General features: G+C 39.5%; 2 protein-coding genes and 1 pseudogene across 2 annotated transcripts in view; 1 reads left to right on the top strand and 2 right to left on the bottom strand.

The window, feature by feature from the left end:
- BICRAL (BRD4 interacting chromatin remodeling complex associated protein like) overlaps positions 1-7186 on the bottom strand; it is a 91804-nt gene extending 84618 nt beyond the window's left edge. Inside the window, exon 1 of the mRNA XM_016128604.2 lies at positions 5210-7186. The gene's annotated coding sequence lies outside the window, so the exon portion shown is untranslated. The remainder of the gene's footprint in view (positions 1-5209) is intronic.
- A 345-nt stretch (positions 7187-7531) lies between these two features.
- Positions 7532-10411, top strand: TBCC (tubulin folding cofactor C). Its single transcript, XM_016128769.2, has one exon. It carries the CDS (start codon positions 7658-7660, stop codon positions 8693-8695), a length of 1038 nt encoding a protein of 345 aa, XP_015984255.2. The 5' UTR covers positions 7532-7657; the 3' UTR covers positions 8696-10411.
- A 186-nt stretch (positions 10412-10597) lies between these two features.
- LOC118606622 lies at positions 10598-10716 on the bottom strand (annotated as a pseudogene).
- Positions 10717-21457: the final 10741 nt, after the last annotated feature.

Here is a 21457-nt window from a genome sequence, read left to right as displayed (position 1 = left end):
CTTTAAAAACTACCAACACCAAAGTCCCATTCTGAGACTGACTGAATTATTCAGGGAAGGCTTGACCATCAGGATGTTGTAAAGCCCCCTACAGGATACTAATATGCAGCCACAATTAAGGTCATTGCTCTAGTCTAACATGTCTTTTTCTCACGTCCAGGTTTGCTGCATATACTCTGTCTCTGTTGCTAGAGACACTGGAACTTTCCCAGCTTCTTGGCCATGAAGCTAACCAATTTTTGTCCATCTTGTTTACTGCTGTATTTCAAGTACCTAGAACAGTGCCTGGAACACAGTTGGTGCTCCATGAATGTCTGTGGAAAGAAATGAATAAACAACTCTGCTTTCTCCCTTCACCTGGTTAGATCTAACTCATTCTCTAGAATCCAGCTTAGATTTCCTTAAAAGACACCCTGCACTCCCACCTGATTCCCCTGGTCTGGGTTAAGTAACTTACATAATCACAGCACCTAAGATCTCTCCTCTTATAGTATATATCACACTACCTTATAATTGTATCCCTCGCTTAGCCTGTAAGCTCTGAGGGATCGCTGTCTGTGTTCATCACTGTACCACCTTTGCCCATAAAAGTGCCTAGCATATAGTTGGTGCTGATTAAGTAAGTGCAGCATGAACAGATAGAAATGAATGAACAGAGTATGCTGGGGTAACGGCAGAGTAAAGGCAATGGTGGGAGATGAGGCTAGAGAGGCACACTGGGGACAGGTTGTAAAGGGCCTGGTATCCAAACTGAGGAGTCTGAACAGTATTAGACAATAGGGAGCCAAGAGTTTAGGTAAAGTGACATGATCAGCTTGTATTTGAGGGCAATAAGTGGCAAAGGCATGCAACACTGGGGGACTTCAGGAAAGCACAAAAGTAGGGGACCAGATGGGCAAGTGCAGGAAATGATGAGGAGGGGGACAAGGCATGAAGAGAGGGACCACGGCTGAGAGAAAGATAACAGTACTTGCAAACTAGGTGGACCAGTGAGGGACACTGAGGCTCTGTGGATAACTCTGTGATTTCCTGCTTGGAACACTATGGATATGGTGTCAGGGGCATAATCAGAGGTGGTATCTTGATCAGACAGGCAGTATTAAAAACCTTGGACTCTGAAACCAGACTGCCTCAATTGAAATCTTAGCTCCACCTCTTACTCTCAGTCCTGAGGAAGACACCTTCACTCCTTCATTTCTTCATCTGGTAAATGTGGATAATAGTAGTACCTATGTTACGAGGATGTTGTGAAGACTGAATAAGATGATACATGTAAATGTTCAGCCATTGCCTGGCACATAGTGAATGCTATAAAAGAATTAACAAAACTACAGATACACAGCACAGTGGACTATCTGCAAAGATGGCTCCCAGTAACTCCTTCCATCCCTTTAAATGCCTGCTGCTCCACCTACCAAGAGGTGGAGTCTGTTTCTCTCCATCTTGAATCTGGGCTGGCTTAGTGATTTGCTTTGACTGAATGAATGTACTACACATGACATTGTACCAATCCATTCCGGCCCAAGCCTTGAGGCCAGGGGGCATCAGTTTTTGCCCCTGTGGAAGCCAGCTATAATGTGAAGAAGCTTGAGCTTGACTACTCAGCACTAAGAGACCAAGTGTAAGAGAAGCTACATGGAAGAAAAGCGAAGTGCACCAGCTGACAGCCAGCACCAAGGCCCCAGATGTGTGAATGAGGCTGCCTTGGAGGCTACGGCCTCAGCAGAATCCACAGAATCATGAGAAATAATAAATTATTGCTGTTTTAAGCTGTAAGTTTAGGTTGGTTGGTTATGCGGCAATAAATAATTGAAATTTACGTATATTAAAAAAAAGGACAATACTGGAGCAGTAAGGACTTCATTTTAGACCAGCTTAAACAAGAAGTATTTTGGATAGTAGGTAATTACATATGGGTAGTAGACAGTTACATGGAAACATCTAAAAAGGTATTGGTGTTGAAAGTTTAGGTTTGAGCTCAGGAGAAAGGTGAAAGGAAGAGATAAGGATTCAAGAGTCAATCAGCATGTAGACGAGGCTTGGTGCTCTGGGAGAGGGTAAGCTTGCCAAAGTAAGTGAGAGAAACAAGAAAAGAGGGACTGGGATAGAATTTTGGCCTCATGGGTATTTAAGGGGTAGATAAAGAGAAGTGTGTGAAGGAGACAAGAAGCAGTGTTCAAGAATGGACAGAGAACTAAGACAGAACAGGGAGATGTGCTTTGAGAAGGGGTGAGAGTTTACAGCTACAAAAAAAAAAAATGGATTTGAAAGTTAGGAGAGAATGGTGACAATAAGCCAATTTCAGTTTCAAATAAAAGGGCAGAAGCAGAAGTCAGATGATAAGGGGTTGAGGAAGGAATGACAATTGAGAAACTGAACACAGCAAACATAGGTTACTGTTTTTAAAAGTCTCTTGTTAGAAATGGAACTCATAGCAACTGAGAGCCAGGGGCTGGGAGGTGTGGGAAATGGTGAAGGCGGTCAAAGGGTATAAACTCTCAGTTATAAGATGAGTAAGTTCTGGGGATGTAATATGCAGCGCAGTTAACACTGTAGTTAACAATATGTACTACACATTTGAAAGCTGCTGAGAGAATAGATCTGAAAGGTCTCACCACATAAATTAAAAATGAGATAACTATGTAAGGTGATGGCTATGTTAATTAACGTTATTGTGGTAATCATTTCACAATGTATACACATATCAAATCACATTGTACATCTTAAACTTACACAATGTCACATATCAATTATATGTCAATAAAGCTGTGTGGAAAATAAACCTAATTACTTGCCCCTCCCCAAGATTTTTTTTCAAAAAATAGAATAAAAAGTCTATTGTTAAGAGAAGGAAAAATCATAGAGCATTCACTTGGGTGGATGATAGTACAGAAGAAAAATTGTTTTAAGTTAAAGAAACTTGCTTGCTGAGAGATGCCAAAGAAAATGCCAAAGAAGAGACTGAAGATCCCAAAGAAATAGAGGATGACTGGTGGTTGGAGGTCCTAGGAATTGGGAGAGAATGGACATGGAACTCAGGTGGAGAGCTTTGCTTTGGGTGAAAAGAGAAAAAGAAGTGGAACTTCACAGATAAGTCATAAGTAAGATAGGAGGGAGGGTGAGGGTCACATCTGGTGGCCTTTTTTCTCTGTGAAGAGTAGGCAAGGTCATCTGTCAACAGGCAGTATGGATCTTGGGAAGAGTGATAAGTTTCTAAAGAGTTTTATAGGGAATGCATGAGAGGCTACAGGAATTGAGCCTCTAGACTCAACCCCTCAGGGAGGCTTTCACTGACCTCCCAACAAGGTCAAACCTCCCACTACTGGCACTCTCTACTCCTCTTTCCTTTGTAACAGTTGTCAGTTGTCACTGTTACAATTTCACATGTTTGTGCCATTATTTGCACAGATTGGGCTTCCTCAAGGAGGAGAGGGACTATGCCTTTTTTATTTAGCTTGGCAGCTTGAGGGCTTACCTGGCTCAGTGCTGGGCACAGTAAGCTTAATAAACTGATGTTATATAAACGAACAGTGCCAGCCTCTGTGCCAGGCATTAGGTGTAGGATGATGAAAAAGTTCCGTAGAGTGAAAGGTGTTGAGAAGGAGGAGAGGGGCAAAGGTAGAAGGAAGGGGCAAACCAATTTGGAGCCTTTTCAAGAACAGCATATACTCCCACAGCTATCATCTTTTACTGTCTTTTGTCAGAAAAATCAGTGACCAAGGTAGGAATATTTGCCTACCATTTGATCCTTGACATATAGAGCTCTTTAATGCATGCTTTATATCTTCTATATATTCAATATCTGCTAAAAGATGAATGAATAGGTGATACCTCCTTCTGGCATCAAGCTACTAGAATACATGACCTGAATCTGTTCTGTCTACATGTGGCTGATATTTCCCACAGCACGGGGTCCTGGACAAACTCCATAGAACATCAAAAGACTTTGTCCTTTGCTATCTAGCCATACGCAAAGACCATTTTATTGTGTTTAAATGCATTCACTACTTGGTTATTGATTTCCTGTGGCATATCAATACATAAACCTTCACTTTATGACATTAAAAGGTAAAATACATATGACAAATATTTTTAAATCTAACAAAAAGTATGGAGATGCAACCAGCAAAATCCAGACTGTTGGAAACTCTACTGAACAAATGATGAGAATTTTTCAAACAAAACAATTGAGAAGGGATGAGGGGAGAAGAAGGAAGGAAGGAAGGAAGAATTTAAAAGTGATCTAAGGGGCATATTAACTAGATAATTGTATGGAACTTGTTTGGATTCTTATTCAAATAAAATAACTTAAAAAAGTAAATTATAGGATATTTATCTGAAGAAAAACAATATACTAATTTGAAAATATATATGCACCCTTAGGTTCACTGCAGTGCTATTTACAACAGCCAAGATATGGAAGCAACCTAAGTGCCCATCAATAGGTGACTGATAAAGAAGATGTGGTACATATATATAATGGAACATTACTTAGCCACAAAAAATTAAATCTTACCATTTGCAACAACCCATATAGACCTAGAGGGTATTTATTATAAGCTAAATGAAATAAGTCAACAGAGAAAAACAAATACCTTATGATTTCACTTATATGTGGAATCTAAATAACAAAATTAAAGAACAAAAAAGCAAATTATAGGATAATCAGAGGAATTAAGGAGATATAACCACTTTTTTGGAGTGTGATGATAGTATTGTGCTTAAGTTTTAAAAGGGTAGTCTTAATCTTTTTGAGATATATATTGAAATATTTATAGATTATAAAATATGAAGTAATATGATATCTGGGATTTACTGTAAAATAATCAGAATGAGGTGAGGTGGGGAAGTGGCTAGTTTTAGAAAAAACAAGACTGTCAAGTTGATAATTGTTGAATCTGGGTGATGGGTACATGCAACTCGCTTCTCTCCACTTTATTGTTTGAGATTTTCAAAAAGTTAAAAAATAAATCAAACTATTAGAACCACAAAGTATCTACATTTTTGTTAAGTATTTTTTAAAGTCTGTAATACCTCTGAATTATTTCATTTTTTAAGATGTCTAAAAGAATAGAGATTAGAGCAGTACTTTTGATTTACAAGCCTTTTAAAGTATCTTTGAAAGCAGGATTCAGAACTCATGGCTGCTCGCCTTTTGTCACATTTCTGTTTAACACATCATCTGCAACACATTGCAACGAGCACTTACCTCTGAAGAGCTGGGATCCATTTCAAGGATGCAAACTGAATCGACTGCCCTCAAAAGTCAAAAAGAAGATGCAAATACAGTCTGGCAGTGCCAAAGGTTTCGCAGCCTTCCTACTGTTTTTGAACTCAGAAATGCAGTTTTATATCCATGTCTTGACCACCTATCTCATCTAGCAGTTGTAAAGAATCGTCAAGCCAATGAATGCTTCAAGATAACCATACTACAGACCCCTGCCCATTCCCACTCAGGCTTCACATCAGTCTTTGAAACTGCCTCCAACACACTGGGTCAGCCTTGTGACCTGTTCATTTTTGTCTTTCACTGCTTCTTTCTCATAAAAATTTGAAACTAGCCAACTTAAAATATTGAGAAACTTACAAAGTCTACTGGACTGTATGCCAAAACCTGTTGTTGGGCAAAAATGAATCCTTGGAAAGGTTTTTAAATGACATTTAATTGCACTTCTGATATAGACAACACTAACGACCACTTACAGATTCACTAGACTAAGATAGAAATGTTGCCTGATCCCAGCTGTAACTTCCAAGTCCAATAAACCTTATTTTGCTACAAACTTTCTTAATTTTTGTGAGACAAATCCAATTACTGAAAAACCTAAGAGAAGCAGGTCAGGACTTTTTTTCCCTAGCAAAATAAATCTTCTTTAAACCTTCCTTGGTTAAATCAACTCTTTATAAAACAAAGCAGTTTTCGCATTCCTCCATATGACTTAGACAAGATAACCAGCTACATTTCATTCACCAGTGTGAGAACTATACCTTTCGAAACCAAAAAGCGTCACCTAGCTTGTCCATGAAACAAAGCAAACGAAAACGAAGTATACTGCAAGCACAAGCACAAGAATTTTCAGTACTCCCATTTCCATCAGGTGCACGTACACAAACACACAAAACCCCCAAACCCCGCGCGACATTTGTCAAACGTCGTGACCTGTGCTAACTTTTCAGTGGAGAAATACAGAATTGTTTTGTTTTTGTTTTAAATGGAAAGGGGGAAAGTGGGACGTGAATAATTGGAGAGATGAATCTTAATTCTTTCCTCCCATCTTCGTCTGCATGAAAATGCAGGCATATTAGAGAAATCTCAAGTGACAGTTTCTCGGGAAGTTAAATACCCCAATTAAAAAACGATGGGGCCGGGAACGGGGGTGGAGATACGGATGAAACCCAAGACTGGAAGGGCGGGCCAGGTCATAGAGGCCGCGGCGCTCCGCCGAGCTGCGCCGAGCACGCGAGGTCGCCACGCGCGTAAGCAGGGACCGCGTCCCGGTTCTCAGCGGCCCGGGCTGCCCTGGGTTTTTCTAGGACTGCGTAGTCCTAGCTGCCCACTCACACCTCGGGCTGGTCCCGACTTTAGGTTAGGCTCATTCACTTCCGGTGACAAATCCCTCCCACCACCTCTGGACAAAATGTAACATCTCCCCCATCGCTTTCCTAAAGACTCAGGGCCCCACCGAGAGCCGCAGAGCCCGAGGCTGGGGTCTCACCCCGGTGCGGCGAGCGGGCACTCAGCTGCGGAGGGAGTGACAGCGAAGGGTGGGGGAGGACGTGGGAGGAAGAGGAAGGGGGTGTGGAATTTCACCCCCCCGCCCCCACCCCGCCGACTGCAGCAATCGGCAAAATAAATAAATAAATAGTAATCCGTTTCTAGGCTTCCCCAGGGCCCCCTGAACCGCGTTGCAGTGAAGAACCCGGTCTCTTCCATCCCGGTGCCCCTCGCTCTCTCCCGCCCGGGTAACTGCTTGCGGGGATCCAAGAGCCCCAGGCCACGCCGAATTGCAGCGGCTGACCGGGGAGGGGGCGGGTAGGATAAGGGTTTTGGGGCGGCAGGAATGGGTTGGGGGAAGGGGTGGTGGAAAAGAAGAGAAAAAACCAGAGGCATGCAAGCGGCTCCCTAGCCAGCTGTTCCAGCTGCCGCTTCCTCCGGCGCGGGCCGGGCGGTGCAATAAACCCCCCCTCCATCTTCCTCACCACTACCTGTCCCCCCACCCACCACAAGCACACATTCCCCCCACCAGAAGCAGATCTCTGGGCTGTAAAGGGGTAGTAAGGAGGAGCTGGGGGGGAGGGGGAGGCCTGCGAGTTTCTAACCTTGTTCTTATAAACAAACCCACATGTGCAGCTACCGCTGCTGCAACTCACCCCACAATCCCGGATATAAGTCCTGCCCCTTTAAGAGGAAAAAAAAGCTTCCCCCGCCTGCCTCCCACCCCACCCATCCACAAGGACCTTTGTCTCTCCACCCCCTTTGTCAGTCGGCCCCTCCCCATATTCCCGCCCCTCAGATGCGGAGGAACCAATGGGCGAAGAAAATGGGGAGGGGTTTGACGTCAGCGTGGCCGACCAATCACAGGACGCGTTGGTGGGAGGCCTCACGGTGGGCGCGCCCAGAGGAAGGAAGGCAGGAGAAAGGAAGCTTGCAGTCAAGATGGAGACTGCTAGTTGCTCTGTTACTGCGGTGGGGAACGGGAACATGGGGTCCCAGCGGGACCGGAGCTTGGTGCCTGAGCGGCTTCAGAAACGAGAGCAAGAACGGCAACTGGAGGTGGAAAGGCGGAAGCAAAAGCGGCAGAACCAGGAGGTGAAGGAGGAAAAGAGCGACTTCTTCTCAGCCGCCTTCGCTCGGGAGCGAGCCGCCGTGGAAGAGCTTCTAGAGGGCGGGGAGTCTGTCGAGCGGCTGGAGGAGGCGGCCGCTCGGCTCCAGGGGCTGCAGAAACTTCTCAACGACTCGGTTTTGTTCCTCGCCGCCTACGACGTGCGGCAGGGACAAGAGGCGCTGGCGCGGCTACAGGCGGCCCTGGCCGACCGGCGCCAGCAACTGCAGCCCAAGAAGCGTTTCGCTTTCAAGACTCGGAGGAAAGACGCTGCTCCGGCCACCAAAGTAGATGCAGCTCCTGGCGCCCCTGCGGCGGAAGGCATCCTGGCCTCCCCGTCGCCATTGAAGGAGGAGGGAGGCTTCAGCTCTAGCTGGGTCTGCGGTTTCTCCAACTTGAAGTCCCAAGTCTTGGAGAAGAGAGCGGATGAGCTGCACCAGCGAGACGTCTCTTTGACCGAACTGAGCAACTGCACAATCAAATTGTATGGCAATCCCAACACCCTGCGGCTGACCAAGGCCCGCAACTGCAAGGTGCTTTGCGGCCCGGTGTCCACCTCTGTGTTCCTGGAGGACTGCAGTGACTGCGTCCTGGCTGTGGCCTGCCAACAGCTCCGCGTACACACCACGAGAGACACCCGCATTTTCCTGCAGGTGACCAGCAGGGCCATCGTGGAGGACTGCAGCGGGATCCAATTCGCCCCTTACACCTGGAGCTACCCAGGAATTGACAAAGACTTTGAGGGCTCTGGTTTAGATAGGAGCAAAAATAACTGGAACGACGTTGACGATTTCAACTGGCTGGCCCGGGGTGTGGCCTCCCCTAACTGGAGTGTTCTTCCTGAAGAAGAGCGAATGATCCAGTGGGACTAAGCAGATGTTAATCTTAACTCCTATCAAATTCTTCCCATGTGGGACTGACTCCAACTAATGGGACCCTAAAGTTTACTTATTGCTGTCACACTGTATGTTTTCAGTATTTAAGATTTCAAATTGTTATAGGCTCATATTTGTGATTTCCATTAAATTTATGACAGGTCTAACACTTTAAAGCGTTTTTGCTACTTCGGTAATGTCTAGGAGCTATTATTTAACAACGATATTTTGAGGCCATAAAGGGGAAAGGGTGTGATTGTGTGTTGGTTTTTATTTTTATTTTTTTTTTGATTTGTGGTATTTAAAACTTATTGCATGATAAAGCAGGCTTTCAATAAATATTTATTCTAATAAATGAATTCAGTAGGGCTCTAGTAGGAGCCAATTAATGTGGAATTATGGTATCAGACCTGTGCAGAGTACCATTAACTGAGAGCATTTTTGAATTGAAGGTTGAATTTTGTTAGGTATTTCTTGGCATGGTGCTGGAAAGGCTCATCTTTGATCTTCGGCTACACATTGGCTTGGGCTTCTGGAATCCAGTTCTAGTCATCACTTGTTTGGGTCCAAACTTTTGGCTTGGACCCCAAGTGGCTCATGAGTCTTTCCAAGTGTAAATCAAAATAATTATAGCTACCAATTTTTCGTGCACTTAAGTGGTGCATAGACACTTTTAAGCACCTTACACTTATTAAGTCCTCATATCTTATGAAGTACGTTTTGTTAGCACTATTTTTTCTAGTGAAGAAACAGTTAAGTATGTTGTTGCCCAAGGTCACACATACTCTTAGACTGGGATTTGAAACCAAGTAGTCTGGCTCCTGCGCCCATCTCCTTAACCATTACAAGATAGTGATTTTGAATAGTGTTGAATTGAAAGTGTCCAAATTAAAGAGGGCAAAATTGCTCTTAAATTCTTGGGCACAATTATGCTACATGTCCTTATACAAAAAGAATCGAGGCAGACATCTACCCGAGTCTTAATTTTTCCATACATTTAGCAATATAATTCTTTATGGTTACAAATTCGGCTTTCTGCTGTATACCTAATCCATTATTCTTAAATGGAGAGTTGTAAGATTTTCAAAAAGATTTTTTGGGTCTCATGGCCTTGTAACTGCATACACACTTTTTGTTTAATTGCCACAAGTATTAACCTGCTCGAAGTACCTTAAGTATTTATGTGTTAAATATTTATATGTTCTATCTTGTTCCAAAAAGAATTTAAAGTGGTTTCAAGGATATGTGAAGTGTAACAAGATAATAAAAACGAATAAGAAAGAGGAACAGGGAGGGTAAAGTCACAAATTGGAGGCAGAAATGAGGCAAATAAAAATGTAGCTTACCAAGTTCTGTTCCCTTAGCCAGAGGTGAATCCAAAATTGTTTTTCCCTCAACTATTAACTGACTTGAAATTTGCAACCTCCACAAAGAAGACACTGGGGGGGGGGGGGTGGCGCTTTTAATTGTTTAGGAAAAACAATTCTGATAATAAAAAAAAATGTAACGAAATTCTCAACCATTTCTTCAGATTAGAAACTGACTGGTATCCTAAGGCTATACCCCTGAAGACTGATAGTTTAACACCAAGTGCACCCCAGGAAAAACCATGCTTGTAGCACTAATGGGCTTGTAATTGATAAGTATGGAATGATCATTTTTATTGGAAAGGTAACTACGTCAAACAATAAAACCCCTTGAACCTTTTGCAAACATGCAGTTTGTAGTAGATAATATTAAGTCACAAAATCGTGGCACTTTGAACCATAGTTAATGCTTGCTTGCTAACCTCCACTGAACTTTCCTCCATGCTCAGCAATCCTGACCTGCCTTCTTGAATGGCCCGCTCCACATTACTTATGCCAACTATTACAGACCCTTTCTTTTCCTTTTTTTTTTTAAACACAGCACCTGGTATTCCTAGGTGGTCTCCCATCCAAATACTAACCAGGTCCAACCCTGCTTAGCTTCCAAGATCAGACAAGATTGGGCATGTTCAGGGTGGAATGGCTGTAGACCATTTACTTTCCTAAAGCTCACAATTTCATGCCTGTAGTTGCCAACCTCACCTAACATGTTATAGGCCATCCAACCAGCACCCCTTTAATCCTTCAATTTTCAAAAACATTTCCATCTCTACCGGTGTTCTTGTTAAAGACGTATCTCCTGCCCAGAGCTATCTATTCCACCTGTGTCCATTTCCTCCTACCTCCTATGGATCTTGCTCCCTTTCCATTGGTCTTTTTCTTTCTCTTTCAAAACACCAGATCCTGAGATATCCATCCTACGTATCACTGAATGATGTTCTAGCTCCTTCCCTCTCCCGTCAGCCATCTTAAAAGAGCAGCTGTGTCCACTTGCATCTACATCTACTCCCTCTTTAAGTAATTTTATTTCTTTGCTAAACCAGGCTCTTTGATGGTATCAGCAACCTGAGCTCCAAATCCAACAGCTCCTTCCCTCCTTCATCCTTACCTTTTCACTCTGGATGTGGTTTACTACCTTACTCTTAAAGTCTTCTCTTTCATTGAACTCCATAACTTTGATCTACCCTGTTTCTCTTATGACAACTTCTTTCTTCATTGGAAAGACCTTAAATATGAGAGAGAATTAAAGTTTTACCTTTGGCTGCTTATATTTGGTCTCTCCAGAACCTCAAATCTCAACCTATATGTGTAGTCCTGCATTTGTATCTCTAGTCTCTACCGTCAGTGGGCTCACCTACTTTTCAAATTCCATATCTTTACAATCTCCCATTTTCACCACTTTCTCTCCCAAGTTCCATGTTTCATTTAATGAATTAATTCTTCTCCAGGCATTCAATGCTTACCAGGGCCAAACAGGTAAAATCAGTAGGGCTGCTGGAAATAAGTCAATAGGGTGTAGGGGACCAGACGACTTGGCAGATAAATTCAGACATTTTCAAAACATTGTACAAGCCAAGCAAAACTTTTCTGCCGTCTACATCGGGTCCCTGAGCTAGCCAATTTGTAACATTAGACTTCCAAATCATGTCAGTTTTATTCTCAGCAGGTCTTGCCCATTCGTCCTGTCCTTTCAAGTCTTTCTGCCATTTCAGAAAATTAGACCTTATTATTTTTTCCCTAAACTTAAACTGCAATGAATTTTTTTAACCAAAAGACCCAAAATGAAAACAAACCTATGTTAAAGTCACATCCCTGAATTAAAAGCATTAATTAATTTCAGCAAGTTTTTATTACTCAAATCTAACAATAATGGTCATTATGATGAGGGTCTATTGCACCAATAAGTGTAATGACCATATGTTTTCATCAAAATTAACTCTGGGAAAGCAATAAAATAGCACATTAGTCAAGCAATCAGTTTATTAAACTTCACTTATGAACAGCTATATTAAACAGTTTAGTGTACAGTAATATGAATATTACATAATTATAAAGCATCACTCCACAGTCTCGACACCATAAGAACAAGAGAAATGGCCAATTTCTTTGTAAATTCTAATATTGAAGTTCTGAGTACAATGCAAGATTTGTTATTGAAAAAAATTAGTTTTAATTTTCTTAATCAGGGAGAAATGAACAAAAACAGCAAGATGTAAAGATTCAACACTCCATGATGAATATTGCTTGATAATACAATGTTTTATAAACATCTAGTACCACAGAAATTGGACAACTAAATTGCATTTAACTCAAAAATCTTATCACCAACTCAAAAACTTAGTCACACAATTTGATTGTTTTCTTATAAAAAAAATAAGTTGGTCATTACAATTAAGATGAGGGTCAATTATTTACCCATCTTTAAAGTTTCAAGAAGGGAGGGACAATATGACACAGAAATCCTCGCTCAATTTAATTGAACAAATATTTGAGTATTTACTATGCACCTGTTTAGTGCTGATTGCTAAAAACACAATGGTAAACAAAGAAAGCGTGTGTTCGTCCTTTATAGAGCTTACATCTAGTTGAAGATCAGATGAATAAGAGAACAATCACAATAGAAAAATTCTGAGAACTCTGATAAAGTAGTGCCCTATCAGAGAGGTTATTCTAACCTCTCCAGGTTAGAAACGACCTTGAGTAAAGCATCTATATCAACCACCAATCCAGGGTTCAAATTCCCTGGATGATATCCCTGCCCACTACCTATCTACTCAGAGCAATGGAGTCACAAAAGGAAGTGTTGGAAATGGTTATTCAAAGCCCTGCATTCCACCTTTTCAGATACTTTACTTACTCTGAACTTTAAGAATTAACAATGCCAAGCAAGACAACTCAAGGCCATTTGCTCACCTGGTAACCAAGCTTAACATTCTATTCAGCCATTCAAGTACTTTATTATAAAGATTATTTTTTTTTTTTTTTTTTTTTTTAGTTTTATACCTTTCATTAGTGCTTATTTCACCAAGAAAGCTATCCATAATCTAATTTTTAGAAATGATATCAAGATAGAGTTTGGATTCTAAGATGATAGGGCAAGGGACTTTTTAAAAACAGACAATTCTTCCACAGGTACAAAAGATTGGAAAAATGGTAAATCTCCCCCCTTCCTTTGATCCCAGCCATTCAATTCTCTTTGGAAAACCACCATCCTTTACCTGTTTCCTTGGTATTCTTCTGCGCATTTACAGACTTATGGGCAATGTATCTTTTTATCCTTCCAGCCAAATAGAAGCATGCTATATATACTATTAGGCACCTTTGTCATTAGCATTATAGTAAATCCACACTTAATGTCATCGATAGGTTCTGCTACTTTAAGCAAAATGATGTATTATGAAACTAGTTTTACCATAGGCTAATTAATATAAACTAGAGTTAAGTTCCTGTGGCATCTCAGCAATACTATAATGAAACAACGCTGAATGAAATGACGTTATTCGAGAACCTGCTGTGTTTTGGGGATCTTCCCACATAAGTACATAGAGTCCTTTCATTCTCTTTAACTGCTGCATAGGATTCTGTTATATGGAAAGTGCCATACTTATTTAACTAGTCTGTGATGAACCTTTTGGTTGTTTCCAATCTTTAACCATTAGGGAAATGCTACAATGAATATCTTTATACATAAATGATTTAGTATGTATACAATATTATCTATAGTCTAAATACCTAGAAGTGGAATTGCTGGACCAATAGCTTATGAACATTTATAATAATATTGATATATCTTATCGAATGGCCTCCCAAAGAATTTATACCCTCTCTAGCAATGTCTGAGAATGATATTTCTCCACATGCTTATCGATATACTATGCTATCAAGTTTTTAGATCTTTGCCAATTTGATAGTTACAAAATGTTATCTTCCTGTAATAGTAATTATAATTATCTCCTAACTCATCTCCCCTTCTCCAGTTTCTAAACTATTCTGCATGCAGCTACCAAATTAGTTTTCTTAAAACATGTCACTCCTGGTCTAAAACCCTTTGAGATCTAAAATCTGCTGGACTCCAGGCCTGGAAGACAAGCTCCTCCACCATCTGCTTTCAGCCTACTGTTCCTACAAGATGTTTTACTGTTTCATCACACATACTTCATGCTCCAACTAGTCTGAACTAACATCCATTAATCAAACACACTGTATCAGTCAGGGACCTGGCAGGAAACAGATGGCACACTCAAAATGGATAATTTGAGAAGAGCTTAATGCAGGAGCTATTTACAAAGCTGTGGGCAGAGTTTAGGAAAAGCAGCAAGAGATGATGCTATACCTGTTATCACTCTTGGGGCTGAAGGGACAAAACTGTTACCTGAACTCAGAGATACAACATTGCTTTAGAGGATGCAGCCAATCCATTGTGATCTGGCAAGCGGGGAGAGCTATGGGAATTGAAAAACACCACTCTCTTCTCATGGTGCCTTCCATAGGCTGAGAATTTTAAGGCAACGAAGTCTGTTGGTGCAGTGCTTATGGGTCAGCTCCCAGACCACAGAGCAGGGTGGAGAAAAATGAAGACTGGATTTGGAGGAGCAAATGAAAGATAGTCATTACAAACACCTTCTACCATACTTCCTGCATTTTTTCAAGAAGTTCCGACATAGTGTGAGTCCATGTGCACTTGTCAAAATTTTGCACAAGCCAAATATCATCTCCTCTGGGAAATCTTCTGGGATTTTGTTTAGTCTCTTTGAAAACAAAGCATGATATTTTGAGACAATGAGAGCAAGAAAGGAAAGTGTGGCTCCATAATGTAGTGGTTAGCACGTTTGCTTTACACGGAGAAGGTCCTAGGTTCACACCCCAGGTGAGCCACGGACCACATCCTGAGTGGGACCCCCACCCCTGCCAGGTGCCCTTTGGGAGGAGAGGCCCCGCCTTCAGAGATCCAGTTCTTAAAGGGAGTCAGCAACATCCCTAGGTTAGGGGTGGAAGTGGGGGGAGGGAATAAAATTGGGAGTGGGGAAACAAGTATTAAAAAAGAAAGAAAGAAAGGTGAAAGCTAGTCTCTGAGGACAAGTTGTTGCATTCTCTAGTTGTCTAATTTTTGAGGAAAAGAAAAAGATTTGAAGAAAGTGAAAAGTGAAGGTCAATACAGTCAACATTCATGTGATGGCAAAACTTCAGGATATATGTCTGGATGATTACATACAGAGACTTGAGTATGTCTTCAAGTCAAGTAATGATTTCAGCAAAGTCATAGTCTCTTTGGAAAAGTTTAAGAAAAGAGGAGACATCAAAGGAAATCTCAGAAAGACCAAAGAATGCCCTCTACAGGAAAAGAACAGGAGAAGCTTCCAGTGGTTGATATAAAAATATCTACAATTCAAAATTCATCTGTAATCTTTGAGAGAGAAACAAAGGAGGGAGGAGAAAAGGAAGGGCATTCATGTCCATCTCATCAGTAATGGAAATTTCCAAGAAAGGTTACTGGAATATTAAATGACTTTTAAGGTGCTTGAGCAGTGACAGGCTGATAGACATTTATTGCAACATTTTGTTAGTTGTAGTTTAAGAAACCTTAGCAAACTCAACTTGAGCACAAAATTTCCCCCAAAAGAACATTGACAATTTAGCTTTTGGCTGCGTACATACTTAGTTTATGTTATATATTTGTATTTTAGTTTTCTTTTGCTTCATCTTTGGTATTTTTATAGCATGAAATGTGTTTGCTACTTTGAAAACTCAATTTATAACATTGCATCTCTAGGAAATATGGGTTAGACTTGAAGTGGCTTGACTTATGATTGGTGATAAGGAACTAGATAACTTGTTCAGTCCAGTAGCACCTGCATAATTGGGATATGTCCCCAGGGTGCTTAATAAAAAGTGCTGCTTGTGATTATTCTTATTAGAAAATTTCTCCTAATAACACTTTCTAATATTGTAACAACAGTGTAACGAAGGGGGACACTGACCACCCATATCTCTTGGACTTTATATTGTGCCTAAGCAAACTTTTGATGGCTAGTATTTGGTGCCTAAGGGTTCTAAGCCATGTCACTGTCCTTGTGTAGCAGGCCGAAGATTTATTCCCCGAAGCGTCCTGCATTAAATGCTAATCAGGAGTTGGGGAATAAGATACCTGGACTCCCTCACCACAGATGGGATAACTCTGAGGTATGTTTCTTTACGGCATTTCCCCACTGGCTGAATAACGCACTCTTGTCGGCTGCTTTCCTTCCTACATCACTTCTTCACCTCCCTACTGATGTTACCAAATTTCCCAAATTACTTTCATTCAAATCCTTGTCTTAGGACAGTGACTTTCAATCCTTTTTTTTTAATTGCCCCCTTTTTACACATTTTTTTCCCCTTAATAGCTCCCCTGCCTATGAAATTTTAAGATCACAGATATACTGTATATTTGTTTCTGTGCCATACTTTTATTTAATATGTATATCTGTGTTTTATGCATAAAAAATTAAGATACTTTTGCCCTTTAAATGCTTATGTTAGAAAAGGAAAAAAAACTAAAGATTAATGAGCTAAGTGTTTAGCCTGAAAAGTTAGAAAAAGAATAGTAGAAGTAGAAGAAAGGAAATTATACAGATGAGAGCCAAAAGCAATGACATAAACACAAGAGAGAGAACTAAAAAAAGAAGAAAAAACCCCACAAATTGATTCCTTGCAAAAAGTAATGAAACAAACCAACTTTTGGCTTGCTTGGCCAAGAGAAAAAGAGAGAAGGCAAATATAAACAATAAATGAAACAAAGGAGACCTTACCAATGATGCCGCAAATATTAGAAAAATAATAAGCAGATATTTTGAACAATTTTCTGCCAATAAATTTGAATACTTTGATTAAATGAATAAATTTCTGAAAAAATACAATTTACCACAAAAGCAATAGAAAACTTGAACAGTTCTATAACTATTAAATAATCAAAGCCATAATTGAAACCTTCCCACAAAGGAAACATCAACCCTAAAGGGTTTTAACTGTAAATTCTTTCAAACATGTCAGGAAGATATAATATCATTCTTAACACGAACGCTTCCAGAATATAGAGAAAGAAGGAATTTCTCTCTATTCATTGTATGAGGCTAGCATAACCTTGATACCAAAACCAGCCATGAAACTTATGAGAAAGGAAAATGACAGGCCAAATGTAATTCAAATGTATATGTGAAGATCTTAAAATTATATTAATAGGTCAAATCCAAAAGTATATAAAAAGATCATATATCAGAGTTTACTGTAAGAAGACTAGTCTGACTTTAGAAAAATGATTTTATTTATCACTTTAAGAAAATAAGGGGAAAATCCATATGATTATCTTAACAGAGGTAGAATAAGCCTTCTATAAAATTCGGCTTCTATTCATGAGAACATACTTTTAGCAAAAATAGAAAGGAACTTCTTTAGCTTGTTAAGGGTATCTGCTAAAACTACAGCAACCATGATACTTGGTGGTGAATCATTTAGAAGTTACGATCAAGATCAAAACAAGGATCCCTGTTATCATCATTTGTATTCAAATTGTACTGAAGAGCTTAGTCATTACAGAAAAACTTAAAAGTAATTTTAAAATTATAAGAATTTTAAAGGATATAAAAAGTTGCTATTTGTGAATTATAAAAACTCCAGAATAATCTGTAAAGAAATAATTAGTAGTAATAAGAGCATTATGTTTTTATACATGTTATAAATGTATTGATATATGAAAAAAAAGTAGGGTTAGGCCTGGTTAGTACTTGGATGGGAGACCACCTGAGAATACTGGGTGCTGTAGGCATTAAAAATAAATAAATAAATAAATAGATAGATAGATAGATATGACCTCAGATATGTAGATATTTCATTAAAACAGTATGATGATAGCAGAGGAACAAATAAAATGGTGTGCTGGGATTATCTGTATGGAAGAAGATTAAAACATATACCTTCATGATACCACACACAAAAATCTATTCTGAAAACATTAAAATCTTAGAGAGAAAAAATATAAATCTTTTAGAAGACAACAGAGGAATAATATCTTTCTATGTATGGGGCAAGGAATAATTTCTTAAACAAACACTAACCATAAAGAAAAGACTTGAAAATTCTACCATTAAGAAGTTACCATATTAAGTTCTACTATAAGAACTTATGATCTTCAAAAGATGCTATTAAGAAAGTGAAAAGTCAAGTCAAAAATTGGGAGAAAGTAATTGTAACACATATAATGCCAAAGGAATATTATATAGAGAATATAAGAAAGTTCCACAAATCAATGAGAAAATCACCAACAACCCAAGGAAAAAATGGGCAAAAGTCAAGAACATACATTTCACAGAGAAGCACAAACAGCAAATAAATTTATGAAAAGATACACAAACTCATTAATAACCAGGGAAATACAGATTAAGGCCACAATTAAAACCAAGGAAACAAACATTAAGAATTCTGGCTCAACAGTAAGAGGTGGAGAGGCTGTGGATCATATATTCACTGCTGGTGGGACCATAAATCAGCCTGATCACTTTAGAAAACTTTTTGACATTAGTGGTGAAGATTCTTATAGCCTACTTCTCAGCAATTCCCCTCTTAAGGTTATATTTCAGAGAAACTACTGCTTAGCAGGAGATGTACAAAATGTTGAGAGCAGCTCTGTTTACAAAAGCAACAGTAGCAGTCATTTAAAAAATCCACAAGAAATCACCCATATATCCACTGACGGGAGCATGGATCACATACTGTATGATCTGTATGAGAAAATGAACTGTAGCTATTCACAGCAACACGTACGAATCTTAAAACATAATGTTAAGTGAAATACAGAAGATCTTGAAGACCATATATGGTATGATACAATTTTATAAATTGCAAAATGATAATAATAAAAATTTAAAAATATATATGTAGGGAAATGCTACATGATTTTTATATGAAAAGAAAAGCTAAGATATTCAGAATAATGGCTATGTCTTGAGCAGCTTGGGTTTCCATAACAAAATACCACAGACTGAGTGGCTCAACTACAGAAATTTATTATCTCACAGTTCTAGAGGCTGGAAGCCCAAGGGCAAGGTACCCACTGATTTGGTTTCTGGTGAAAACTCTCTTCCTGGCATCCTGCTACAACCTCACATGGCTTTTCCTCAGTGTCTTCTTTTCTCTTCCTCTTCTTATAAGGATGCCCAGTCCTATCAGTTTAGAGCTCACCCTCAGGACTTTATTAAACCTTACTTGCCTCCGTCTAGGTAACAAATACAGTCACTGTGGGGTTAGGGTTTCCACTAATGAATGAAATTGCAGGGGACACAATCAGTCTATAGCAGAGGGGAATGTGATGGGAAAAATTATATATGTAAGTTACTTATGATATTCAAGTTGGGTGATGAGTATTTAATTTATTATGATGATGTATAACATATGTTATGTATATTCTTTGTATCAAAATTACATTTAAAGTTAAAAAATTAATAAACTATAGCTGTATATGTTGATGATCCAGCTGTATATTTATGATTTATGGGCTTTTTATATGTATAAAAGTTTTCAAAGTAATGTTTTTTTGGGAAAAAGCAAGAGCAAAAGGAATACTTATTATTATATGATTCTATTTATGTCAAGTTCAAAATCATGCAAAACTGAACAATATATTTTTTAAGCATACATGCATATGTGGTAACACTAAAGAAAATCGAGAGAAGAATAAATACCAAATTCAGGTTATCTCTGGGAGTAATGAAGGTGTGATGCCTAGGTGGCCTTACAGGCACTGGTGATATTCTATTATGTTAGGGAAAGAAATGTAAGTGTTCATTTGAGCATTATTTTTTACTCTCATTATGTATGATATATTTATCAGGAAAAATGGAAGGAAGGAAGGAAGGAAGGAAGGAAGGAAGGAAGGAAGGAAGGAAGGAAGGAAAGAAAAAGTAGAGGGAAAGAAAAGTCAGGATGACAATCAAAGCAGTGAGGTTAAGGAAACAAAAGTCAATTAATTATTTATAGAGCCAATCTGTGCCTTATTTTTCCCTGGGTGGGAGATCCATAAAAATGATCTCTTGGGTTCTTTTATTAAAAAAAAATTATATAATTTCATCATTTTCATCTCTTTATTATATTAGCACAAAAGAAATATCTAAAGAAAAATGAACTACCCCTAATTCCATTAAGCTTTTTTTTAATCTTTATAATAGATTTTTAGCATCTGGACTCAAATCCACTGGTCCAGGGGAGAAGGGAGTCAGCTTTCCCCATCTTCCACCAGTCCACTTTTTTCGGCTTGTTCCTCACCATATCACCATATCTTGCTTTGGTTCATACTTGAAAGGTTTTGGCCATAGACATTTCAGATGTTTCTGTTCTTTCCCTTTTACCTTTCTAGATAGTTTAACATCCTCATCTTTTTTTCCTCCACTGAAGGCATTCTATTTCTGACCAGTAGGAGGCGTACGCGCACTTGCCGGACTTGCCACGGGCTCAGCTCTGACCCTCCCCGGTCATTTGAAGGGAATGAGGTCTTTGGCTAATCCAATTATCCCTGTAGAGCTATTTTAAAAATTTTTATTTCTAGTTTCTACATCAATTTTTTTCCCCTCTCCTTCCCTCTGATTTTCTCTTGTCCTCACGCATGTTTTTAAGAGCTTCTCTGAGATAGCTTCCTAGTCGTTCATACCCATTTTCACTCACAGCAGTTGGCTTCAGATTTTGTGTATATGAGGTGTGAGTCTGGTCATATTCTGAACATCCTCTGGGATGAGCTGAAGAAAAAACGTTTCAGAAACAGTGGTACATTCTTTTCAATGTCTTCGATGGTGAAGAGTTGAAATCTTTTGAAGGTCTAAAGCTGTTGGAAGCCAAGTCTTGTCTATAAGAAGAGTGATCACCCTGGGTAATATTGTTTTGGACTCAAAATGTGGTGTGGCAATAAAATAATAAGACTGATTTCTTCGGATGGCTCAGAACATGGCCTTGGGGATCACTCCCAAATTGGAGTCCAAACTTGAGTTGAAAAATGGAACAAGTGTTTTGTTTTCTAAGGTGACTATGCCGGAGGGAAAAAACTCATGTCTCATTGCTTTCTCCTCCCACCTCTAACTGTGGAGAAATATCCCTTTGATTTTACTTAGTGATTTGCAGATCTTAAAGAGGGGTGTGCAGGTGCTGAATCTAGTAGAACCAAACACACATAAGGGAAGAAAGGAAGTTCCAGGTTGGAGATCTGACTCACTTCCTGCCTTGAGCTCATGGTACTCTTATTTTAGCAAAGCATTCTTTGGTATTAGATGGACATGAATTTGAGGATGAGATTGGTTTGTTATTAAAACTCCTTGTGCTATAAATTATATAAATGTCCAACCAATATACTGTATACTTGAAACTAACAATAAAA

This window comes from Rousettus aegyptiacus, unplaced genomic scaffold (assembly GCF_014176215.1).
Source record: "Rousettus aegyptiacus isolate mRouAeg1 unplaced genomic scaffold, mRouAeg1.p scaffold_m13_p_1, whole genome shotgun sequence".
In the NCBI taxonomy this organism is placed as follows: domain Eukaryota; kingdom Metazoa; phylum Chordata; class Mammalia; order Chiroptera; family Pteropodidae; genus Rousettus; species Rousettus aegyptiacus.
Note: the sequence above shows the minus strand (reverse complement) of the source record. Positions and strands in the feature narration are given on the sequence as shown.